At 40.7% G+C, this 20,227-nt stretch overlaps 1 protein-coding gene across 4 annotated transcripts in view; it reads right to left on the bottom strand.

Moving 5' to 3' along the window:
• Window positions 1-821: 821 nt before the first annotated feature.
• The window catches only part of rarab (retinoic acid receptor, alpha b), a 90,403-nt gene continuing 70,997 nt past the window's right edge, over window positions 822-20,227 (bottom strand). For 2 of the 4 annotated variants that reach the window (XM_056751751.1, XM_056751753.1), the window contains 8 exons: window positions 13,125-13,273; window positions 9,068-9,209; window positions 7,869-7,913; window positions 4,601-4,761; window positions 4,328-4,504; window positions 3,531-3,735; window positions 3,246-3,404; window positions 822-3,158 (listed from right to left, as the gene is read on the bottom strand). In XM_056751751.1, coding sequence (XP_056607729.1) covers window positions 2,962-3,158; window positions 3,246-3,404; window positions 3,531-3,735; window positions 4,328-4,504; window positions 4,601-4,761; window positions 7,869-7,913; window positions 9,068-9,209; window positions 13,125-13,273 — 1,235 coding nt within the window. In that variant the 3' untranslated portion in view covers window positions 822-2,961. The remainder of the gene's footprint in view (window positions 3,159-3,245; window positions 3,405-3,530; window positions 3,736-4,327; window positions 4,505-4,600; window positions 4,762-7,868; window positions 7,914-9,067; window positions 9,210-13,124; window positions 13,274-20,227) is intronic. The other 2 variants (XM_056751752.1, XM_056751754.1) reach the window with 1 other exon arrangement.

Here is a 20,227-nt window from a genome sequence, read left to right on the forward strand (position 1 = left end):
CTCAGATCGCAACCACAGTTCACAAGAAAGACTAATGACACAGCAGTCAGTTTACACTAAATTAACATTTGCAACAAAAAGAGAGAATAAAGCTGACAGACTAGAATATTTTCAAGAGTGCAAAGTTTGTTTCCTCACCATTTAGTTTCAAAGGCTTGTTGGTCAATTGTTGAACTAACACATTAGATAAGAGGATGTTTAAAATTTGTGGCTTGATGTGTGCAAGAAATGACAAGCCGCATTGGTTTTGTCAGACCAGTGCAGGACTTCCTGGTAACTGCAGCATGTCCGTTGCCCCTTCCTGAAGAACCTAATAAATTGTTCTTATATATTTTATCTATTATTTATAAATTTGAAGAGTTTGGTTTCAAAATGAACTCCATTAAAAAAAAAGTATTGTGCGTTTCAATTAATATCAATCAAACTGCAGTTGGTTTGTTTTGATTTAAGCCATAATAACTAATTAAACTGCAGCCAGAATAAAACAATGATAAAAAATAAAGTTCTCATTTTGGAAGCAAACTCTTAATTGATGTTTTCCAGCACCCCAGAGCTTCAACAATCTTTTACACAAACTCATTTGTTGTTAATGGTAAGAACCAAAAAAAAACTATAATATTTGTTTAAGTATTTTGCTTAAGCGCACAGTTGTGATTGTTCACAGATATGGACTTTGTCGATTAAGAATTATAACCACTAAGCCACATCAGCATACATACAGTCTGCAGCGCATGAATAGTAGCTCCAGAACAAAAAAGTAGAGCTTTACACACAAAAGATGCACATGTAAATGTAAAGACCCACAAAAAACTGAAGCATGGTCAGAAACACACACATCAGAAGTCTTTATTGAACATTACTTTTATCATCCAGGGACCTGACACAACAGAAACATGTTTGTGCATTTGACTGTATAACAACCATTAAAGCAGTACAGGAGTTTGTGCTGTACGTTGTGTAGATCTCTGAAATATGTTAATCATCCTTGGAGCGAGAACGGAGGCCCGTTGAGGTCTGTGACATATTACGGCTCAACAGCGATGAACCTTTGGGCAGTGAACGCATACATTTGTACATGACAAAAAAAAAGTCAACAACATCCATCGACTGGAAGAGGCAAGTGATTTTTAAAACAGTAAGATAGAAGTGAATGGTGCATAGTTGCAGTTTAACACTAGATAAGAGGGCACGCTTCACTTGCCGGAAGAAAAGAACGCGTGAAGAAGGAAGTCGTTTCCACCGTCACACTGCACAAAGGTTCAAGGCTACTGGCTCAGCAGACGTGATGTAGAGGCAGAGCTGTTGTAAACTGGTACAATAATGATATGCTCACACTGATCTGCCGAAACAAGACTGGATTTGAAATTTTCCAAAGAACAAACGAACCTTGCGGACATGTTAAATGAGAACATATTTATTTCACTGGTCTGAAATCTGTACTCTAATTGCTTAACAAATAAAAAAACTCTGAACTGACGCAAGTATTCAATAAGGAATCATTGTAAAAACATTGATGCTAACTGATCAAATGAATTGGATTTAAAACTAAAGTATGGGAACTCTCCAATCCAGACGCCTGGCACAGATCAGTGCGTTACAGAGGCAGAGTTGTTTGTGAAATAAAGTGATTGTCACACGGAGGCAGGGTTGTTGTTGACAACTTATAAATGATTGCTGCAGGAGAGCAGAGGCAGTGATGTTGTAAGATACATATGGGAAATGTGGCAATGTGAAAGTTTTCCAGGGTGTTCAAAACAGCTCGAATGTGGTAGAGATTGCTAAAAACATACAACGCTACCACCGGCTGGGCTTTAGGACTTGTGTGCCTGACATGAAACCACACAACATTGTGTGAAACGCTCAACAGTTGGTCATACTTTAGAAATGACGTGGTGACGTTCTTGTGGTCTAGTGTGCAATAAAATAGACATCATATTCTTTGTGAATAACTATTTTGGGAAAACTTTATAATCTGCTAATACTGTGAAGAGGGGGACAGGTAATGAAAAAACGCATTATTAAAAAGCTACAGGAACCCAGAGCTCACCGCATCATTAAAACTGAGATCATCTTTAACACAATACATCACAAGAGTAGGTCGCTCCTTTACAGAAGATCCTTCATTTGTCTGCCACGATAATATATCTCCAAACCATTCATCTGCTCTAACAGCATTGCGCCTCTCTTGTCTTTTTCAGTGTGAGTGTGCCCTTGTGCATTAAAGTGAACAGGATCACCTGTTTTTGTCTCCATACAAATATTTCCAGAACGACAACGACACACTTTCCAAGTGAGGTTAACAGTGGGTTGACTCAACTGTATTCAACTCTTGAGAAAAGTGAGAAAGATCATTACAAGTATTGTTCTGCATTCCATCGAAGACAAATTTTCAAATCTTATACTTCTGTCAATATAGATTTTCATATATTCATATATCTTTTTGTAAGAAAACAAAGAAACAAAACCTAAATGGTTTGAAAGTTCAAAATGTCCCTGACTTTAGGCGTTCCGTGTCCTCAGGAATTGAAATTTATAAAACAGCATCAAAGGCCGAGATGAATCGTCCCTCAGACAAGAAGTTCCCGTGGCCTTCACATTGTCGTGAAGGGAGTCAGGAAGACGCTAGGAGACGCTGCTTCGCGCACACGGGGCTCTCCGCTTTGAGTGTTCTCCTTCAGTCCGCGCCTCCAAATTAAGGGAAAATCTTGTTCCCTAACATGAGAAGCTGCGGGGCTCACGTAATCACTGAATTTTGTCATGACTGTGAGTTTTGATCAGGCCTGTGTGTACTCAATTGGTCTTCACCTAATGAAAGCCGGCCAGATTTACTGTTTGGTTCGGGGTCCGGTCACCCCGGATCAAAGTCTACCGGAATTCTAGTCTCTGGCGCTGGTTGACTGTGGCTTATTTCTGGTTTCTAACCAGTTTCGTTCTGCGTGGACCTATGTCCGGAGGTCCCAGTCAGGGGGAGTGAGCTGAGGGGCTGCTGCGCGCCGAACTGGGAGATAAACTCGGGCTGCAGCTTCCTGGTGGAGCTCCTCCTCCACCTCTCGCCCCGCCACCACCCTCGAGGCCCTCAGAGTTCTCGAGCATCTCCTGAATGAGGGGAGGCATGGAACCAGGGATCTCCATTTTCAGCGTTATTACCCGTTCTGCTCCTGAATTAGAGATGAACGAAGAGTTGTTGAAAAATGAGTATCTTTACTGGACACAGACAAACATGCAGAAATGGAAGTAAATGTTACCTTTAGCACTGATGCTCCTCAGGTCTGTGATCTTCATCAGCATCTTGGGGAACATGTGCGGTTTATGAGGTCTCCTTTTCCTCACGTAGATCTTCAGTGCCTCCAGCAGCGGTTCCTGAAGAATGTCCACCTTATCAGACTGTTCCAAATCCTGCCGATCTGAGTGTGGGGACACACAAGCACAACAAATAAATCTATTGCACAAAATAACATAAAACTATCAAAATTACTGCAGTATTTTGAAAATGTGAGTTTATCTGATTGCGATTTTAAAAGGTGCAGTACCTCCACACAACAGACAGATGCCGCTAAGAAGCCCTGTCTCTGCATCATCCATCTCCAAAGGCAGGAGCTGGTTGGCGAAAGCGAATACGAGTTCTGTGAGTGGACCAAAGCCGGCGTTGTGCATCTGCGTTCGGTTCAGTGTCAGCCCGTCAGAAAACGTCATGGTGTCCTGATCAGGTGTATACCGTGTACATATTCGCAGAATCTGTGAAGGATAAGACATTTTATTAATGTGCTTAAAACGCTCATCCACAGATGACATGCAATGTCATGTAAACGCGTAAAACAGTTTTCTTTTATCAAGGAATGTGAACGAAACCCGCTAGGTAGAGGTAGTTTTTTGCCGGTTACTCCAATCTCGCGTTGCATGTAAACAACTGTAACAGTCTTCTTTTAGATTTTGTTTCTGCGCATGTGTGACAGCGCAATAGTAAAAGTCCCAAACGTCAGTAAGATTAAAATATTGCATAAAAGTTCGCTCTCGAATCATTCAGTAGATATAGAAACGGTCAAAAGAAAATAAGATTGTTGCATATGCAGGTACGGCAGACATGAGAAAAGATAAAAACACAACATTCCCACGGCATGTTTAATTACCAGACGATACTATCAATGGTGACGTCACTGTAAGCGAGAAACCCGTCTTAAACTTCCATTTAAACATGTTCTTCTGTGTAGCTTGTTTAGTGATATGCATGTAAACACGTGAAAACCTGTTTCTTTTATAAGATATTTTGTGCATGTAGACTCAGTGTCTCTAATTTGTGTCTGAATCTATCCGTGGGCTTTTCTCCTACCAGGATATCAAGGCAGGCGGCCTTTAACAGGGTGATCTGATCTGCGATCGTGAGCGTGGTGAAGCCGGGCAGCTGTTTGGCAAACTCCACCGTTTTAATGATGCATTTGGTGGAAAGTTCGCTGAACTTGTCCCACAGGTCAACATCCAAAGAGACTCTTTGTTCAGCACTGTTGTTCTGCAAGATAAGAGGACAGAATGAGATGGTTAAGCTGACGTTTAAAACCAAATGATCTGCTGGGATCCAGCAACACTGTCAGCAGCTTTGACTTACTGTGGTATATTTTCCCAGCTGGCAGAGAGAAGGGAAGGTCTCCTGATGAGCTTTCCTCACTCGCTCAATCATCAGCTCTGTGTCTGGACTCAACACATAACTCTCTGAACACTCCTGCTTCTTCTCGTCCTTCTTCCTTTTGTTCCGATCATTTCGAACCGCTGTAAATGGAACAAAACAGTCAGGCTCTTATTCCACAATGCATCATCCGACTAACAGTGTGAAAGTAGTTGTGCCAAGACAACATCCACCACAAGATGGCAGAAGCATCAAGCTCATTCTCTAGATTCCAGAATGATATCGCATACATTCTCAATTGCTATAGAAGCAACAAACTATGAAAATCCAAAGACATAATTCTGTTTAAAGAGTAGTTCAGTTAAATTCAAAATAAGCCCACATTGAATATCCAAAGTCATTTTTATTCCTATTATGGAAAGTCAATGGGGGCTTATTTTAAAGTTAACTACTCCTTTCAGTCTCCATGGCCCAGTTTCACAGACATGGTTTTGCTTAAGCCAGGACTATCCCTTACATAAATTAAGATATAAAAATGCCTTTAAAAAAATTACATTACTGGTGTATATCTTGACAAAACAAGGTCACTGCTATATTTTAAGATATTTCTGGGCAAGTTATATACAGTTAATACAAGTCACACATTTTAGTCTGGGACTAGCCTTAAGCCTTGTCTATATGTGGGAATGTTCTCTCCATTAACAGAAAATGTGTATCTAGTGATATATGTTTAAGTAAATCATACAATAAAAAAAATACAGAAATAAATATAGAACATCTGTATATACAGTTAAAAGTACTAGCATAATACCTGTAACAATAAAACAGTGGCATTAACATTCACGTGTCTGAATCTTTACCTATCAAAAATCCTTTAAAAGCAAAATTAATATTGACCGTTTTTAATTATATCAACAGATGTGCAAAATGTAAAATGGAAACGCTGCCAAACTGGCTCTGTATGTTTTGTGATGAACCTTGATTTTATTAAAATTCAAGAGCTTTTATTGTCATTCCAATCCATGATGATATTTACACATCCCGTGTCTACACACATAACCAAGTCAGGTTTTAATTTGAAGGCTGTTAATTTGCACTTAGGGTCGCAGACGGTTTAAGGTTGTGCATGTAGACGCACACACTGCTTTCCATTACACACACACACACAATAAATAAATGCAGGTGGTTGTTAATAACTGTGACGAATGACCTCTGCTTTCACTAAAATCCAACCTAATCTAATCACGTCACAGTGAGAATATCACCCCACTTTAAAGGGGATGTACCTCCCCGCCTGCATCCCCCCACCATCTCGCCTTTTCCTGGTCCTCAAGTCTCAATTATTCCCGTTTTCATGCATTTTCCCCTTTGGATTGTTTTCCTTGTCTAAAGATAACTCAATGGCTCTTCTCCTTCCTCCCCGCAAAGCAGGGTGGGGGGGAGAATGATTCTCTCTCACTTCTCCCCACAGTCACATATTCATTTCTCCAGAGGGAGCTGGGTGCCAGCGTGAGCTCGGAAAACACAATCTAATGGAGCCATTAAAGAACTATTAACACGGGGAGGTAATCTTTCACCACACAACATGTGCAAGAAGACAAAACCCGCTCGCAAACAACTTTATGGTGACATGGGTGCCAGATCATCTGCGGGGAGAAAATGAAATATGTAAAACAACGAAACGGGATGAAAGTTCTAACCCAGATATGATGGCATAGTTCAGCACAGAAGCGAGATAGGAATACTATGCGTGTTGAGCACTTGGTCACAAAATAAAAGGAAACTCCTATATTCTCAAAAGCAAAAACCATATCCAAAAAACTGAACTGTCTGTTGTCGTTAGACGAGCTGAAAATGTTATTTAACATTAATTTAATGTTAATATTTAGTACTTATCATTTCCTGATTTGTGTGTCAGTGTTGCCTTAAAGACTCGCAGAAATTTCACAATATAGGCCCAGCAGGTGGTGATAGCAGAACACCACTTACTGAATGTGAGAATTGATAGAGTTAGTGTCAATACTAAGCATTAGTGGGGCATGAGAGGTCATACACAGACCAATATACAGTATATTCTAAACATAATATAGAGTACTGCAGAGATGATGTATTTTTGTATGCGAGTAAGCATTTTAGCATTTTTAGCATCGCCACAATATCCGTTTTTTGTTAAAATTGCCTGAAATAAGATCTGTGGTTAACAAAACCTTTATATATTTTCATGTTTTATTCTATGACATAAAATAGTTATAACCCACCCGTGACTTTGAAAGCTTCATTGTGTCTTAAAAAACAGCGGTAGCGTTAAATCCACAACATTCTTTGGTGGGGACGTTAAACGTCATCACGCATTCAAACCTTGCATGCAACATGCACAAATCTCCAAAAGTGTGGATGGAGATTACCACATACTTACCAAAGAATACGTTTCTAATTAAGAATCTTTGTGGTTGTGACGTTGATATAGTTTGTTTATAGCCACATTTTGCTTTTTATTTCTGCTGATTGTATTTAATCTTCAAAGTAACAAATGTCGTGTCAATTAAAGATGAAAGAACATGCAAGTACCAAACATAATCACATATTACATGTTCTGCGATTTTCCAAAAGTCTATGAGACAAATCCATAGGCTTACTGTAGTGAAAACCAGTGAGTGCAAACTTCAGGGTTCCCCTACAAAAATAAATAATCTCTGAGGTACTCAAAAATCAAGTAAAGAGTTGCATCTGGAATGTATAGTATAGGCTCAGGAGAGTGTACTATATAGGGGTGCGCCGATCAGGATTTTGGGGGCCGATCACCGATCTTCGAAAGCTGTATCGTTGTCAGTAGCATTGTTTATTGTTTAACAACAATGTATTTCAAGTAGTCAAAGTAAGAGAAGAGAAAGTCTCATGAATTGACAATTGAATATTAACATATCTACATAAATCATAGTCACAGAGTCGCATAAATCTCGGTCTTACACAATATATAGTGGCTGAAGACCTAAGAAAATGTATTCCATTATTTTATCTGATAACTCTTTATGATTCTTACTGTCTATGGAGTAGGGTTGATGCTTTTGAAATGTCTCGGTTACCGACAGCTGAGCAGAGGTTACGGTAGACTTTCATTTTAGACTTTTCATTTATATATTTAATGTTCTGTTGTCAGACATAAAATAATAGGCTAATTACAGACAAATGTTTATGTTAAAATGTCCAATCAGTAATATGACAGGTGCCTGTAAAGGTGTTTTATACTCACAAGTAAGCTGTGGTTTGGTCATATATGTGCTGCTTCTGCCGCTCACTGAACAGAGAAAACGCAAAGAGAGACATTTTTCCACTCACTGAAAGCTATTATTTATCCAAAAAGACGCTATTTTATGAGGTAAAAACTCTGTAAAGACGGCACCACTGTGCGCCTGTGTGTGTATGCGTGCACGGGACGCAGGGAATGACGGATACATATGCTTCTCGAGGCTCTGCTGACCATAAGCGCATTTTGCAAAACTGACCAGGCAGTCAGCTAATGAATAGGAAACACACGTCCCTTCGCGACAGCCTACATCCTGCCACTCACAATCTCGTTCAGTCCATTAACGATCAAGTTCTGATGAAAGGAAATTATAAAATGTGGAATTACAAAATCACCTTTATTGTAATCCGTCAAAATTACGGGTTGCCTTCAGATTTTGTCCATTACTGATAAAAAAATGTTTTGGTTACAATAGAAAAAGTTCTCTGCTGCTGAACTGTCTCGCTCTCTCTTAGCGTTAGCTTACTTTGAAAACTACTCACACTCCTTTAAGTGACTAACCTTCAAATGTCTGATGAGGTTGACGGTGTTAAAATGCTTTTGGAATTTGCTTGGTACACACGTTGCAGATTGCTAATGTATTGTCTTCTTCACACACCTTGTAGAATTGCCAGACCGGTGAAGCCATTTAAGTAGCGCGTAAAGACAGGGCAATTTGCATCATCTGATCAGCCTTTCTGGATCGGCCTTTATATAGACCGCCGATCATACTTCCCAAAGTGATTATTGGCCGATTGGAGCACCACTTGTACTATAGTAAACATGGTATTTTTGAATAGTAATGTTTCAGGTTTTGAACGGTCCAGCACTTCACAGGGTTCCCTGAAGGTTCATGTTCGAAATTATAAAATAATTTAATGGAGATTACACTCTGTGAATGCAATATATAACTGATGAAACATTTTAGAGAGCAAATCAAAACAAGAAAAACTACTATCGAAATGTTCGTAATGATTTTTTTGTAATTTATGATAATTGGATTTGTAAGTACTTACAGAGCGAAACATCTAGCCTGTGAAATATTTAGAGCAGCTCATAAAGAAAAAGACTCAAATGTGCAATCCTGAAAGGCTTTTCCGACGGTTAATACAGTCTTAACTATATACTCCAGAGATGCTTTGAGTACAACAGACTAAGCCACTTACATTCTTTAGACATGCCCACATCCAGGCACTTCTGCAGTCTGCAGTACTGACAGCGGTTTCTGGTGACCTTGTTGATGATGCAGCTCTTCTCTCTGTGACAGGTGTACACCATATTCTTCTGGATGCTCCTCCGGAAAAAGCCCTGAGGAGGGAAGAGGCTCATTTCAGTCAGTCATATTTACGTTGACACATGCGCATGCAAATAAACACCAACCCACAGAAAACAAGGCTGTTATATAAAGCCACTAATGACTCACCGAGATAATATATTCATATATTCTCAATATGCGCACCATTATCGGAGAACGTGAACATATGGAAACGGGCGAGGCGGGCGCATGAAATATACAACTGCAGCATGGATTCTGCTATGAGGCACATTCTCATTGTAATGGCTGACTGAGCTCAGCACTATGGCGGGTGGGTATTATCTCCCACTTCAAGTGTCTATAGGTCCCTCTGGCTTACACCCTGCGAGGCTTAACCCACATACATTCCCACTCGCTCCGACTGTAGGAAAGGAGAGAGGAACAGTCGAGGTTATTCTCTTGCATTTAATTATGTGACGAGGGCTGCTTGGTCAAGTTCTCGGGGCAGAGGGTCAGTCTGAGTTCAGGAATGCTCTCATCTCACAGATAAGATGAAAGAGGTGACACTGCATGTAATGAGAGAGCAGACGTCAAACGGCGAATGCAGGCTCGTGACAGGGATTTCAGTTGCTGTGCTGCAGTGGATTAAAGAGTGAAAGCTTTCCTCGTGACTTCAGCAGGGCACGTGGGTAGATTCACCGTCTGAGCCGAGCAGGAATGCAGAACACGGAGTCAACGCTCTGGGATTATTATTAGAAATATATTGAAACATTTGTCTTAATATTTTCATCTCTGTAGGGCGGCATCATTAAGAAACTGTTCAATAAAAAACCCATTTAAATTATTGTAAATAATATCTTGTGCTGCACGTTTCTACTCTATATCTAGCATAAAGAAGATATATCAGTTCTGTTATTATATTAAAAGCATGTTTACAAAAAAATTAAAATTCATCATTTATTCACTCTCGTGTCACTGCAAACCTGCTCGACTTATTCTTCAGAACACAAAATGTATTTTTGAGGATAGTAGGTAGCCAAACAACGCTGGCTCCCACTGACTTTCATTGTATAGACACAAAACCATTGAAACAATCTTATTTTGTGATTTACAGAACAGTCATATAAAGATTTTATCCATCAGGGTAAATCAAGTATTCCAAAATGTATTTGTTGGTGAACAATCTGTTTCAAGTGCCTTTAATGCTACCATCCACCTTCAGATAATTTATTCGATACCTTGATCCCCCATTGGATGAACAGCTACTAACATGCTTTTTGTGACTTCATCGGTATCAAGTTTATTTAGATTAAATAGATTGGACTTCGAGAATAACGATAAAGCTTCAAATGTGGAAACATTTATTCACGTTTATTTATCTGCAGTATTCCACAAAAAAAAAAAACATACATCCTACCCAAACAATGGCCACGGTGAAACCAATTTAGACAACAACAATCCTGGAGGCTTTCAGTGAGAACGCCTTCAACATATCAGTCCACCCAGAAAAGCTTTTAGTGTGTGTGTACACATGTACGCTTTTGACAGGTCTGTCCAATGGCTTCAATCTAAGAACACTGTCATTTCACCAGAGCGTGTCCAAGGACATCTCGCATATTGAAAGGACACATCCATCTCACGCAGAGTCTCGCGCCTATGAAAAAGTAATAAAGGAAAAGATGAGAGCGCTAGATGTGTGACATAACGTGCGTTCGTCTAGCTGGGCTGAAATGTTTTTTTCTAATGCACTGCCCAGAGGGGCTTGATCTGCCTACAGAAGTGCTCTCATTCACACGCCATGTTTTATTCATTCCGGCTCTGATCTTCTGTAGGTCGTTGTAGGAGGTCAATGTGGTAGATAGAGATGAAATGGTTCATCGAGGACCAGCATCAGTAGCAAAATTCCTCTAACAGTGAAATGGCACTTCGCAAGACTTTCCCTATGCATATAATGTGTATCTTTCCATCTCTCGATCTATATGCACAGGGACGATTTCTTAAAATCCCAACCGGTGTTAAACTTCCATTCACATGAACGGTATGAATGCTAGATGTCTATAGCTTTCATAAAGCCGACTGCTCCCATACCTGAACATCTGATTCATTGATAACAAACCCATGACAAAACTGACACCAGTCCACAATCAAAAGACCTCCTCTCCTCCGCTTATTTCCACTCTCTCTTCACTGCGCTGCCGTTGGATGGGCCTGAAAGCCACAGGAATGAAGCTCAATATCATCACAAGGTGTGAAGAATGTTCTGGCAGGAGAGGGGCAGCTGGGTAATTCCACTGGATTAGGACTGCGGCACAGGGACACCGAGACCAGGCGAGTTCAGTGAGAGACTAACGTGATGCATTTCCTGTTTGCCATCATTTCCATAATACTTAAATGTAAAAAAGCACTTTTCACATTCCTAGTACATTTGCTAAATACAGGAGTGCTTTGCGTACAGATTCAAACTAAAAGCACACATAGCTTATTCCAGGTGCATCGCGGATGCGGGGGCTAATCTCCATCTTCTGACCTCTGTGCCTCAGACTGACCCAGCCCTGACCTGTGAGTAAGACCCCGGAGGGGACGGCAGAAAGCAAACCGTTTGAGGTCTCCGTGGCTCTCATTGGCAGGCCTGCTAAGCCTCTTTATTGTGTCCACTAATCCTGGACATGAGCTCAAACCCCCGACACATTGAGATGGTGAAGCCATTGTGTGTGTGTTTGCGTTTTTGTGAGTGTCCTCCTATGAATCTAGAGAGTAGAATCAAAATAAGGGTGTGTTTGGTGTGATCGAGCTGTTGTGCATAACAGAATCCACGAAGAGATTCAAATTACCTTTGCATGTGTAGTTAAATACAAGTATTTAAACATACCGAGCCGTCTACATAGGTAACATTCATAGGCATCTTTTATACATTAGGTCATAATAGCTAAAGGTAGCAAAGGTGGCTTTAAGAGAATCGTAACTGGTAAACAAGTAACCAACCATCTTAGACCAGCTCCAAAAACACAGTTTCTTAACCAGAAGCGAAACTGTGATTTATGCAATTTGTTCTGGAATTAGACTGCGACTCCCTGAATTAATTCAGTCACTTTAAATATACGATGCTGCCTTTGTAACCATATCAACATTCATGCGAAAAAACAATGTCTCCTCCACAATTTTGAAATGTTAATAGGGTTGGATGGAAGGTCGTTTTCGAAAATAGAGACAAGTGCTGATATGTCCTCTAAGGCAGCGAGAAAGAGAGAAGATAGCACGCACATGCAAATTTAATGAAGTCATGTTTATTTCTCGCTGAGCGCCGCAGCGTGTACCCACGCTTCGCTTGTAACTATCAGAGTTCAACTCCAAACCCCTGTGTATCCCTTTCTCTGGGAGACTCTGTGTACATCATATTTTATACAGTATTAAAACATTAAGGAGCACTGAAATAAAAAGCTGCAGTTCACCGTTGAACTAACGGGTCATTTTTTCGGTAATTTGCTGTACCTGAGGCGGCCAGCGGTTGTAACGCTGAACATTTCCTATGGGAAAACTAAAGATTAAATTATGAACGCAAATTTGTTTTGAAAGAGAGTCGCACTTAAAAACATATTTAAAGCACACAATGTGACGGCCTACCCCACAACGGATTGATTTTTAATCGGAATGTTATCTGGATAGCAATAAAAAAAGCTATTAAAAGTGTTGTGGCAAATTCACCCGCAATAATCGGACACATTTAGGTTGTTTAACACCCTTAATGTAATGTTAATGTTCACAATTAATGTGATGAGCTACAGATGTGGGAACGCTGCTGGGGCATCTGCATGAACTTCATACATCTATTAAAAATGACCCTGAGAGCAGGAGTTGTGTAGTGTAGTTTGATCTAAGCTTCACTTGTTTTTATAGATGGCACTTGGTTTGATATTCTGCATCGGATTCATTATGAGAATGTCTTTTGATGAGACATGTTGAAGTTTTACCTTGCACCCTTCGCATGCGCTGACTCCATAGTGGTAGCCCGATGACTTGTCCTGGCAGACGAAGCAGGGCTTGTAGATCCGTGGTGGAGGTGGCGGAGAAGGGGGGCTGGGTACGATCTCCTCCGAGCTTGTGCTCTGCGTATCCACAGCTACAAGAGAAGAGAAACGGGCTTAAGTTTGATTCAGAAATATGCCGTCAATTAAAGCTTTCTCATTTTGTAATACAGGTCCTAAGGTTACTGTGTAAAGCATTTAAGAGATAAAGCACCGCTGCTTAACATATCAGAGGAGATCACAGCAACTGACTGCAGACCTCAAATCTCCTCGATGAGCATCTTAGATTACGCTTGTCGAGAACATCTCCATTCCTGGTCAGATAGGCTACGCTCTCCTTACATGCTCGCTATTCTTCTAAGTTTCAGCTGCTATCGACTGGGACCAGTGCCAGCTTTAATTAATAAAGTCATGACAGTCAGCCGGGGTGTGGAGGCAGAAACCACAAGCTCTGCTTGAGCTGAGAGGGGGCGTACAAGCCGCGCTGTCAAAGAGCTACCACGACTGAGCGCTTACAAAATCCCTGAACGCTGCACCGGGTGTGAATGAAACCACCATGAGGGACACCGGCAACACTTCACAAACAAAGCATGCCTGGCTGCTTAGTGCATCAAGTATAGGGTGCATTTATAACTGAAATACTGTTCATGCCTGTGTCGATGTTCCTGAATGTGAATACACCCGCATATAAATGAACGCCTATGTGGTGGTGATGATGGCACCTGCATATTTCATTATGTACACAGAACAGACAAACTCAGGCGTTCTGCTCTCTCATGCGTCCCATCCTCTCTTCTACAGTGTCTCTCACAAATGCCCCAGCATGGAGGAAACTAAACATGACGAGAGCATGAACAACACACTGCTAGAAGGGTGCAGTTTGTATCTGTCTGCAGTCTGAGCTATGTAAAGATTCAGGTCTTGCTTTAACAAGTTCCTCCACCAAAATTACCCGATGGTGCCAAAATTTCCTCTTCATGACTGATCTTTGCGTACAGTGTTATACTGTTGTTTATTTAATAGGTGTCAATATGCAAATGAGGACTTTCGCGTGCGCACGGTTGGGATGTCAGTCACGATTTCATAATGACCCTTGTTTGGAGATTCGTTTTCATGGTCTGGGAAGAAGCTTTGCATTGCACTTTGCATCTTATTACAATAGCATCAACCCAATAAAGGTCAAACGTCTCGTTTGTGACATCTTTGACTCAATACACATCTTGGTATTCTACGTTTTTTGAACAGCATCATGTTCGTGGAAAAAACGTGTGCCAACCCTCTTCTACCAAACTACGCGTTCAGTGTTGCCGAGCCAGTGGGCAACAGTTTGTCTATTTCCTGTGTTCAGAAAAAGCACAGACGACGCTAAAAATACACACGCTGGCACCGGCAAAGAGTCAAATGAGGATGTGGAGTTCTTATCTCTCACCGCACAGATACAGCAAACGTCCACACGCAAACACACATCCCTCTAAAGCAGGGTTCCTCAACTCTTACCCTGGAGGTCCGGAGCACTGCAGAGTTTAGCTCCAGCCCTGATCAAACACACCTGAGCAAGCTAATCAAGGTGTTCAGGATCAGTAGAAAATCAGAGGTAGGCAAGTTTGATCATGGTTGGAGCTAAACTATGCAGTGCTCCGGACCTCCAGGGTAAGAGTTGAGGAACCCTGCTCTAAAGGTTCAAACGCAAGAACAACAAAGAACAATGCAGCATGTGTTGAGAAAGTGTCAAACAATAGTATTGAGCGGAACGATGACAGGTTAAGTCACTGGTGAAAAAACACAAAGGGAAGAGTTCTGTGATAATAATCCACTTTATCATTTGGGAGGCATGTAAATAAAGAAACAATTGGAGGGAAGATACTAAGAAGCTTAAAGCAATCAGAAGAACTTTAAAGTGTTGATTTAAAGGGACAGTTCACCAAAAAAGTCATCATTTACTCAAACCTGTATCAATTTCTTTGTTGTGATGAGCACAAGGGAAAGATATTTGGAAGAATGTTAGCAATTTTCAGTTCTGGGACATCATTCATTACCATATGAGGAAAAAATACTTTTTTTCTTTCTTTTAAACACATAATAGAATTTAGTCATACAAACAGTTCTGGCAAGAAAACCCATTTGTTGACGAAAGGCAGACAGGGGAGCATTCATTTTTTCTTTTTTTCACATTTCTGTCAATTCTTTCTATTATATTCAAAGCATCCATTAGTGAATAAAGCTCATGTGAAAGACAACACTGATCTGCTTTTACTGATCTCATTGACAGAACAATGCATCTCTAATGAGAGAAAACACCCATATGTTCTAAGTTTTATTTACTACACACCAAAATAAAGCTGTTATAAAAACCAAAACAATTAAAGAGCTTACGATGTACAAAACTAAAATGTCCCATAACTGCCAAAAATATAAAAATGAAACAATCTGGTATCTCAGTGTGAGGCACTTGCAGATGGTGTTCGAATTTCACATAAAGAGAGAACAGGAAGTGAGAAAACATACCGGCTGGCATCATACTTCCTGTACTCATGAACACAAGAGCTCACAGAAGGTGTGACTGTAGTAGCTGTCAAAGGGTTCAACTCTCCCCTACAATTATTCTCCTGCTTACTCTTGCCATTTCACAAAATCTCTCCCTTTCTCTCTCTCTCTCTCTCTCTCTCTCTCTCTTTTTTTACTCATTCCCCAGAGCTCCACCAGACCTCTTTCTGTTGCCTAGCTTTAATATGGGTGACACATTTTCCATGACAGGGACAGAACTCATCAGATCCAGCGGCACAATGTTAAAAAAACGTTCTTTTGTCAGCAGCCTCCATCGAATCTTGCACCACAATGACTCCAAAACTCAATCTTATCAATAATGAACGGCACGATTAAAAATGTACCATCTTGGACCCTCACTGAACTGAACTGGGAGAAACCCCTCCCACTTATGTAAGTGAAAGTTTGAGGGTTATAATGAACCTGCATAACCCCGAAAAACCGCAGGACTGTCAACACTAGCAGCTTCCTGCACAGAAAAGCTGTGATCAGGTGCCACGCTTTAATTACGGACTCTGTTGCATCCCAGAAGAGTCAAGGATGTTCTGCTGGCCTGTAGCTCTGGAAGCTCAACCTTGTGCTGAAATCAAGCTTAATTATGCCCTGAGGTTCCTAGAGGAGAGACTATTTACATTAACCTCTGTACCACCTGTCTGAGATACCCGGCGCGATGCCACTCTTATAAACGGAAGACATCTACTGTCGCTACTTCTGCCAGGCTACTTTTATCTCACATTAAAAAAAAAACATTACTTGACATCAATAAAGTATAAAAAACAAAGCAACTAATACCGAGCTACAGTTTCAATAGACTTCGGTTTGAAAGGGTCTGACAACCCAGGAGGAAAAAAAATGTCAGAAGAGAGGGAGACAAAAGAAATAAGAGAGTTTATAGCAGAATCTGTACATGCAGCCGACGTTCTGTCATAGGAAGAGAAGCGTTGCGCTTATACCTCAGCTTCCTCCTCCCGAGATGGTTAACTGAACTCAGTGACCTGCACCGAGGCCTTTCCATTAATGTCAACACACCAACAGCATACATTAACATATGGAAAACAAAGAGGAACTGAAAGCATCACTTAAATAACCAAAAATAAAGTGAGGGAAATTGAGGCGTTTGCTGTTCACGACCTTATCAGCACATACCTGTTGTCGAATCTTTGTGACACACCATAAAAGAACAACTAGCAATATAAACATATTAAATCACTCGTATAATAATTAAATCTACAGTTTGTAAAAAACGCTGCTAGAGGTTGCACGATCAAAACAACAACAATGCTGTAGCTTTATGACGCTGTGAAGGAGCTGGAATCTGTTGTCTTCAACTCAACCGCTGACGGCCATCAATCAGACGGGTATGAGAAATCATGTTAGAGGATGAGATAAAGTTTTACAAATGTTGCGAATAATTGTGGTACATAAATAAGTGACTGTTTGAAACAAGCTAGTGGCTTGCTAGACACCACTTCCGCATTTGTCCACGACACTGTTGTCATGTGGTTTCTTCGTCAGAAATGGCGGTAAACAAAGGGTAACGCAGATGTGACGCCATTGACAGGCGACAGCACAGCCACGTGTCAGTATCTAGAATAGTGATTTTCCAACGATTTACAAGTAGTTGGAAACGTTTGAGATATTGTAGGTAATCGACTAAAGATTTTTTTCACTAGCCTAGTGGCTTTTGGATATTTTACTACAAAATTGATACAAACTGCACCTTTAAGTAACTTCTGTATACTGATGTAGTTCACCAGAGGCCATTGCAATAAGCACACAAAATATTAAGCATCATTTCCTACATTAGACACCACCTACAGAGACACAATCATGTTAGTGTACATAGAGCGAGAAAACGATTATGGTGTGAAAGACTTAAGAGTGTGTGTGTGTGTGCGCAAGTGAGAAAAATAGAGAAAAGATTTTAAGTTATGTGCGAGAGAGAGCGAGAGAGTGTGAGAGGAAAAATAGGGCAGAACATGAAAGAAAAACGCTGCATAACTCTCAGCGTTGGCGGTAGTTCTCTGGGGAAAGTGGATCCTGGTACAACTATTAAGCTTCCCTACGCTTACAGACGCACACTCAATAAAAAATGATCCCCGTTTCTTTATGTGTTATTCAAAGTTAACCCGGTGAGAGGGGGGTGTTGGATACAAATGGAATCAAGGGCCCATCATTACCAACAACATTAAGATAATAGGGTAGTGCTGCTGGGCACAGAGATGGAGACACTGGAGAAAAATGAGGAAACGTTTGGGGGGGTTGAAAAGCAGGCACTCATGTGAGACTATGATGTAGGTCACTTTGCACCAGAGTGGCGGTGAGTCACAGGACTGGATCAGTCTCTGCTTCCTCAGGCTGGTGACTCATCTCTTTAAGCTCCTCCCCTCTTTTCCCATTAGTCACTAAGGATTAGGGGTGTGACGAGATCCGATTGGTCTCAAGAAAAGACAATTGGCATGATTGAGTGCTGGGCTCGAAATTGCGAACATTTTAGTCGCGTATGTTCTCTAAATTTAACCTGTTCGAACTCAAAATATATTTGGGAGCATTTGTTTGAGTGGACATTCTGTTGTAGTGCGACCTGTTTTCATTACTGTACAGAACAAGCTAATAACTGCACAAAGTATGTGCGTGCTGTTAGCTACTGTGACCGACCCGGCCATTCATAGACAACGTTATTTTCCATCCCGCAACGCTATTTTCCCACCGTTTTTCTATGTAAAAGATGGACGGGTTTCAATGTTCTCTTGCGTCTGCAGCGCCTCACGCATTGTGTTTACGGCACTTTGTTCTGCCAGCACCGCATTGGGAGCGCGCAGTGTGCGGTTGAACAGCAGCTATGCTGGCTGTATCACAAGTATTACAATTACAAGTTCACATTAAGTTATTTTAAATACATTCACAGTGAAACCTCTCAAAAAAAAGATAATTTGTCTATTACATATGTCCAATGCATGCATAAAATATGATGCGTTTATGTAGTTTTAACGGTTTCTCATCGCCCAGCGATGTCATCGTCAATCACAGTGTTTCACTGCAATTTGGTAGACATCGCCCAACCCTAATTCCCAATATAATTCAATAACTTGAATAAAATACTATTTTTCCATATATATTTTCATCTTTGAGGATTTCTTTAAAAAAAGTCAAAAAATCTCATCTCATTCTCGTGAATAGAGTCTCGTCTCGTGAGATAAGTGTCTTGCCCCACCCCTACAAAGGACATGAGACTTTTTCTTCAAGTCATTTTTGAGTTGGAAGTGATAAAGTTGTCAGTGTACTGGTGTCTGTTGGGTTTCTATAACTACAGCCTTCAAATTTATATAACTGAAAATAAAGCACTAGTTTGATACAGCTGATGTCAAAAAATACAGGCCGTCTTTTCCACTTCCTAAAATGGTACATTGTCTATTAAAGGTCCAGTGTATGAAGTTGAGAGGCATCTGGTGATGAGTTTGCGAATTGCAACCAACTGCTCTCTCCACCCCTTCCATTTGGAGCACTACGGGGGCTTACACAGGGCCAAGATGTTGTCAGGTTTTCACTTCTTTGCTGAAGGAGATAACATTTACGAAATGCGCTCTGTAGAGCAGTCTGTTCGTTAAGGGCTGCTGCAACAACCACATGGTTAATTCCATGTAAGGTGGCCGGCGGTGTATGTAGATAGAAATAGCTCATTCTAAATAATAAAAACATAACGTTTTTATTTTGTAAGGTTTTTACACACTTCTGAAGACATAGTTATGTATATTATATTGCATTTCTCTAAATAGATTCTCCAAAAAAATGACACACAACACCTTTAAGACGTCATTCTTACACAGTTGCAGCTGCCTCCTAGGGGACTAAAATAGAATTTCATATATGACTAATGCTCCACATAGGCTGCAGCTCAGTAAGTCAGAAAAAAATCTTACTTTACACATGCAGACTTATGTTGCCTAAATGCTGGAAAAGCTTTTGTGTCATAAATGTGCCTAATAATGTCCTCAAATACAGCATAGGAAGGTAACTCACAAGGTTTTGGGACTGAGCCAATGTCATCTTAGTTAACACCATGTTCATGACTCAGAATAAAACAGCCCACACAGTGTTATCATTGATATAAACATTGAGCCACACGAACAGCTCAGTGGTCCTCCGTAGTTTCCTCGAAAACAGAACCAGTTTTAATTTGTACTGCAGTTTTCTGCAAGGGACTGCAAGCGGACCTCAGAGTTCTCAAGAACGTCAGCTGGAGATCGATTCAAGAGTACAGAGTGTCGGATAACAGACTAATACACTACAAATGTCTTCGCAATAGTCAGGCAATGTTGGCGGGTCAAATTCCATCTTGCAACCTCGCAATGACAGCAGCTGTGAACAATTTAAAGTGGCAGTCCGTCAGCTTTTTTGAGTAAACATTAGCTAAAACCAATTATTGAGCAAGTACGGTATAGAACCGTGTTTAAAACCGTGTCACCACCCTTGCGGGATTCACTACAGAAAGCTTGTAATAATGG

The sequence above is a fragment of the Triplophysa dalaica genome, chromosome 7, assembly GCF_015846415.1.
Source record: "Triplophysa dalaica isolate WHDGS20190420 chromosome 7, ASM1584641v1, whole genome shotgun sequence".
NCBI classification, from domain to species: domain Eukaryota; kingdom Metazoa; phylum Chordata; class Actinopteri; order Cypriniformes; family Nemacheilidae; genus Triplophysa; species Triplophysa dalaica.